The sequence below is a fragment of the Ostrea edulis genome, chromosome 1 (assembly GCF_947568905.1).
Source record: "Ostrea edulis chromosome 1, xbOstEdul1.1, whole genome shotgun sequence".
Lineage (NCBI taxonomy): Eukaryota > Metazoa > Mollusca > Bivalvia > Ostreida > Ostreidae > Ostrea > Ostrea edulis.
Genome location: NC_079164.1, coordinates 24,782,086 through 24,788,255, shown reverse-complemented (window position 1 = coordinate 24,788,255; position 6,170 = coordinate 24,782,086). Strand labels below are relative to the sequence as shown.

General features: G+C 45.0%; 1 protein-coding gene across 1 annotated transcript; it reads left to right on the top strand.

Annotated features, from left to right (window-relative positions):
* Nucleotides 1-412: 412 nt before the first annotated feature.
* LOC125679859 (uncharacterized) lies at nt 413-4,387 on the top strand. Its single transcript, XM_048919313.2, has one exon. It carries the CDS (start codon nt 413-415, stop codon nt 4,385-4,387), a length of 3,975 nt encoding a protein of 1,324 aa, XP_048775270.2.
* Nucleotides 4,388-6,170: the final 1,783 nt, after the last annotated feature.

Sequence of the window (6,170 nt, the reverse complement as noted above, 5' to 3'; positions counted from 1 at the left end):
GTAGCGCGTGCCGAGGTAGCGCTAAGGCGGCGCGTGCCTAGTGCAGTGGTGTGCAGGGGTAGTCCGATATGAAGTAGAGCGCGTGCTATGACGCAACAATGGGTCGATAGCACTATGACGCAACAATGGGAAAGAATCGATAACACTAACTAAAGTCGCTATGACGACGAGACCTGTGTGAATCCTTTAAAAATTCAGAATGAAAAACGCATGATGTGAAGTTTACACATTTATTAAATAAACAATTTAATTAATTTAGAGAGTTATTGACGTTGTGGAACATTCTATATGACGCTGTGGGTGAGCTAGGACTGGAACATTATAGCTGGCGTTGTGGAAAAACCTGCTTTTCTATGACGTCACAATAAGTATATAAACGCAATACACAATTTGCGTTGTCACTTTCATCAGCATGTCTGAGCGAATACCCAACGACTTACGGAATAGCAGAAATGGGGTCCTAACCAATTATATTGAACAGCGATTGAGATTTTTAGAGGAACAACTACACATACAGCGAGAGCGTGAATTAGAACTCCGCAGAGAAAACTGGCGACGAGTGAGATTTTTACAGCGGGGCGGGGGGATAGCCAGAGAAAAACGCCAGTTAGTGTTGGAATATTATCGAATCAAGCTCGACAGAGGCCGCCATTCCAGGAAATTTAAAGTGAAACAAAATGTGTACAACGTTACTTTCAAAGAGCTTCCAGATTCTTCCTTTATTCGGCGATTATTCAAAGATATGCTCAAAAATGTGAAACGGGAAATGCAGTGCAATCCCAATGATTATGTACGGCTCAACATTCGACACCCATCTTTGGATTCCGAGATTTGGGTTGAATTTACCCAGTCTAAAAACCTCAACGAGGATAAAATTTTAAACAAAATAGAAGCCGTACAGCAATCTAAAAAAGAGTTCCTGATGACAGACGGAGCCACACAGTTAGATTTTTTTCATGTCAAATATCCTCAAGGGAGTGGCGGTGGTATGAAGAAAAAGCATCTGCACGTGGATAAGGAGAAATTTAAGATTTCCAAGAGAGCCATCGTTCGTATTCAAAACCCCGACGATTCTTTATGTCTTCCTCGAGCTATTGTCGTGGCACAGTTACACAGTCAAAAACCCGAGGTTCCGGACCCCGAATGGGAGAAGAAATGGAAACGTATGAGACTTGGAGATGTACGAGCTCTCGACCAGAAACGACGGGCCTTAGCGCTCATGGAACTCGCCGGGTGTGCAAACGACCACCCGTGTGGGCCTCAGGAATGGGAGAAATTACATCAGGTCTTGACTCCCGAGTATCGCTTGAAAATATTTCAATTTAAGACAAACACGCAGCGATTACGATTAGACCCCATCTACAGAGGTCAGGGGAGCGGAAAATGTTTGAACATCCTGATGGATAACGAGCATTACGATACCATAACATCGATGGCGGGAGTGACGGAAAATACATATTATTGTGATTACTGTGATGTTGGATATAGCCACATCGAAGACCACCGTACCGTCTGTCCTCACCGCTGTTCGTTTTGTTTAGCCGATTCTCCCTGTACCCCGGACGGCACCCGCACGGAATGTGCTCATTGTAAGGGTTTTTTCAGAAATGCTGCGTGTTACCAGACCCACTTGAAACCTTACAGTAGCAATACCGCGACAACCGTGTGTAATTTAATGGGACGTTGCGACCAGTGTCAGAAATGGATGTCTAACCAATTATTAAAGGGACACGCGTGCGGGGGAAAAACACAATGCCGCATCTGCAAGAAAATCGTCACCATGCCACATTGGTGCTTCGTACAACAGAAACCCAAGCCCAAACGCAACAAGGAATTGAAAATGTATATTTATTACGACTTCGAATGTACACAGGAAAACGGAATTCACACCCCTAACCTCTGTGTGGCCGAACGCGTGTGTCAACATTGCGACAGTTTAGACATCGACATGCGGTGTGATCACTGTCATGCGTTTGGCTCGCAACGCCGCTTCGTATTTCAAGGCCCCGATACCTTAAAACAGTTTATGGACTGGTTATTGGAGGCCGAGACGGACGAGAAGGGTAATGTGACTTTCAAGCACGATGAAACGACCGTCATTGCGCACAATTTCAAGGGATACGATGGGCAGTTCATCTTGAACTATCTAGTGCACACGGCCTGTATCAAACCTGCAGTCATCCTCAACGGCAGTAAAATCTTGTGTATGGGAGTGTTCGGCTTGAGATTCATCGATTCTTACAATTTCCTCCCCTTTGCCCTGGCCAAGATGCCCTCTGCGTTTGGATTAACAGAACTGAAAAAAGGTTATGTCCCCCACTTTTTTAACACGGAACAGAACCAGAATTACGTGGGGCCTTATCCCGATGCGCACTACTACAATCCTGACGACATGTCGATAACCAATCGCGAGGCCTTCTATACCTGGTACAATCAACAGGCCGGGAAAGTGTTCGATTTCCAGAAGGAATTCCTGGCTTACTGTATCTCGGATGTGGATATTTTGCGCCGGTGTTGTGCGCAATTTAAGTCTACCCTCTACGGACTCGTCCGCGTCGACCCGTTTCAGGAATCCATCACTTTTGCTAGCACGGCTAATTTAGCGTATCGCCGAGGATTCATGGCACAGGACACCATAGCCATCATCCCCAATATGGGATATCAACCGTCGCGCCGCTACTCGGCCAAGGCCTGTCGCTGGCTCACCTCCCTGGACCGCAACATACGTCATGCTAAGAACGGGGGCGAAATTACCATAGGCCCTTATACGGTGGACGGCTACGAGGAGGAATCCCGCACCGTGTACGAATTTTACGGCTGCTACTGGCACGGGTGCCCCACCTGTTATCCGAATCTGTTGACGGAAACCCACCCCCATCGAGTCCAGCAGACGTATCAAACCCTGTACGAGCAAACCTTGAAACGCGCCGCCGCCTTAGAGCAACAAGGATATACCGTCGTGAGCATCTGGGAACACGAGTTTGATCGACAAGTGAAAAACAATCCAGAGTTACAAACATTACTACGAGACCTCGATATTCAGGACCCCTTAAATCCCCGCGATGCCTTATACGGAGGTCGTACCAATGCCACGCGTCTGTATTGCGAGGAGGGAGACATGCGATACGTCGATGTGTGTTCTCTGTATCCTTACGTGTTGAAATACAGAACGTTTCCCATCGATCATCCTCAAGTCATCACCAGCGATTTCAAGAATGTGAGAGAGTACTTTGGTCTCATTCGTTGTCGTGTCTTACCACCCCGAGGTCTGTATCATCCCGTCTTACCCTATAAGACGGGAGGAAAATTACTTTTCCCCTTATGCCGAACCTGCGCCGAACATCGCAACTTAGGACCCGACGATCGATGCAGTCACAGCGATTCAGAACGCAGTCTGACTGGCACCTGGGTGACCGTAGAAGTACACAAAGCTCTAGATCTCGGCTATCGGCTCGACCGCATCTATGAAGTCTGGCATTTTGAAAAGACCAGTCAGGACTTGTTTCGATCTTACATCGATACTTTTTTAAAAATTAAACAAGAAGCTTCCGGATTTCCCGATGAATGTCAGACGCCCGAACAGAAACAAGACTACATCAATGAGATCCGGCGCCGGGAAGGCATCTTCATGAATCTAATAGACATCGAGAAAAACCCCGTCCGTAGAACCATTGCCAAACTCTTTTTAAATTGTCTCTGGGGAAAATTTGCACAACGATTACAACTACCACAAACACAGTATTTAACCGAAGAAGAAGAATTACAGAAAAAATTACAAGATGCCACTCTAGAAATCAAAGGAGTCGAGCTGCTGGAAAATCGAGATCACCCCGAAACCGACATGATGCTAATCAATTATCAAGAGAAAGAAGAATTCCTAGAAGACTGTCCTTTTGGAAACGTAGTGCTGGCTTGTTTTACCACCGCACACGCTCGTTTACATCTCTACGAGACGTTAGAACCTTTGGGGGAACGCGTCCTCTACTTCGATACGGATAGTATTATCTATCAACATGACGAGACCCAAGTTAACCCTACCATTGTCAACAGTTTAGGCGGCTGGACCGATGAATTGAGTGGAGATCGTATCATCAAGTACATGTCGGGAGGCCCTAAAAATTATGCATACGAGACCCAAGGGGGAAAATCAATGTGCAAAGTCAAAGGACTGACGCTCAATTATCGCGCTTCTAAGATCGTCTCACTCGCTACCTTAGAAAAAATGTTAAAAGGAGAAGAAGAAGAAGTCCACGTGCGTTATCCTCACTACATTCAGAGAACGCGCCAGCACGATGTTCGCACCATCCCCTTAGTAAAGAAATACCGCGTAGTGTACGACAAACGACATCGGGTTCACCATTACAACACGCTTCCTTATGGATATTAGGTATAAAAAAGGAAACGCGTCTTGAGAAAAACATCAGTCTGCAAAATGAGTAAATACGGATCACTACATAATCCTTCAGTGCCTTCCTATGGTGAATTATCGGCTCGTCTAGCGTCATTTCATACAGCCCCCGATATTCTGTTGAACTTATTACCTAACATTGCAGAAGCCGGATTCTTTTACAAAGGAATGGATGATCATGTGCGTTGTTTTCATTGCACATTGTCTCTCAAACATTGGGAACCCGGGGACGATCCTTGGATAGAACATGCCTATTGGAGCCCTCATTGTGCTTACGTGTTGTGCAATAAAAGTGTCAAATGGGTACGACAAGCCTTCAATGCCTATGCCCGCGCTAAAGACAGTGATCGCGATTGGGGAGACTTACCCTTAGACGCGGCAGGAAATCCAATGTGTACCCAGAAATGTCACATTTGTTTAGAACGAGACTTGAGAATTGCTTTTTTACCTTGTGGTCATTTATGTACTTGTGCTATGTGTGCTTCAGGACTTAGAACATGTCCTATTTGTAGAGATTCTTTTGTAGAAACGGTTCGTATTTTTACTTGTTAATAAATATGTATGATCCCATGAACTTGTGTCATTTATCAAGATGTATGCCTACGAGACACTGGCCCAGTTTCAATTGAAACATGAATTTACTATGGTGGTGGCGGGTCCCTCTAAATCGGGTAAAACGGAATTTGTGAAGCAACTGGTACAAAATACGCAGTGGATATCACCACCCCCCGAAAAAATAGTATGGTGTTATCGAGAATGGCAACCGGCTTACGAATCATTACAAGAGTCGGTGACATTCGTTCACAACATTCCTCAAGACGATGAGAAATTAGTCGCCGATCTCACTACTCGCCATTTACTCATTTTTGATGATATGATGGGCGGTAAAGCCATAGAATCTATTGTAGATTGGTTTACGCGCAAAGCGCATCATCGTAATACCAGTGTTATATATATCACGCAAAATCTATTTGATCGCGCCGTGCAACATCGTACTATCAGTCTGAATGCCCACTATCTCGTGTTATTTAAAAATCCTAGAGATAAATCTCAGATTGGGGTATTAAGTCGCCAATTACAAATGCCTCATTTATTACCCGCGTATGATGAAGCCACCAGTATTCCTCACGGGTATTTACTAGTCGATTTAAGTCCTCAGACACCCGAGGATTTAAGATTAAGAAGTCAACTCTTTTCTACCTTAGCGGTGCACATGCCACCGGGAGTATAAATATCATTATGAATGACTATTCATTTCATTTCACAAACACCTTTCATCATGGGTAGACCTACAGCCAAGAGTAAATTAGTGAAAACGTTACGACGTTTACAGCGGGAACGGGATCCCGTTCAACGAGCCCATCTCATTGAATTAGGGCGTAAAGCCTTACTCAACTGGTTTGCCATGGGCGCTAAAAATTTATTACGAGGAGTCTTACCCGTGAATAAACTCACGGGGCGTTTCATTCAAGCACATCGTCACGACTTGAATGTCATTGCCAATAAGAATGCGAATGAAGAAGATCGTAAAAAAGCCATTTTGAAACGGGGTGGAGCCGGATTCTTAGGAGGGACCATCATTCGTCATTTGTTCAAATGGGAAACGGGGCAAAAACGTAAAAGACGTCCCCGTAGTGTGGCGAGAGTCGTGAAGCAAAAGAAAACACGTGTGTTACCCCCCTCCCTCTTAGCCTTAGCTAAGAAAAGAAAAAAGAAAGTTCCTAAAGTTCCTAAGAAAGTTCCGAAACTCATCATTCACCGG

Excerpts from the sequence above, each read along its gene's own strand:
- LOC125679859 (XM_048919313.2), top strand. The coding sequence starts at position 413 with ATGTCTGAGCGAATACCCAACGACTTACGGAATAGCAGAAATGGGGTC.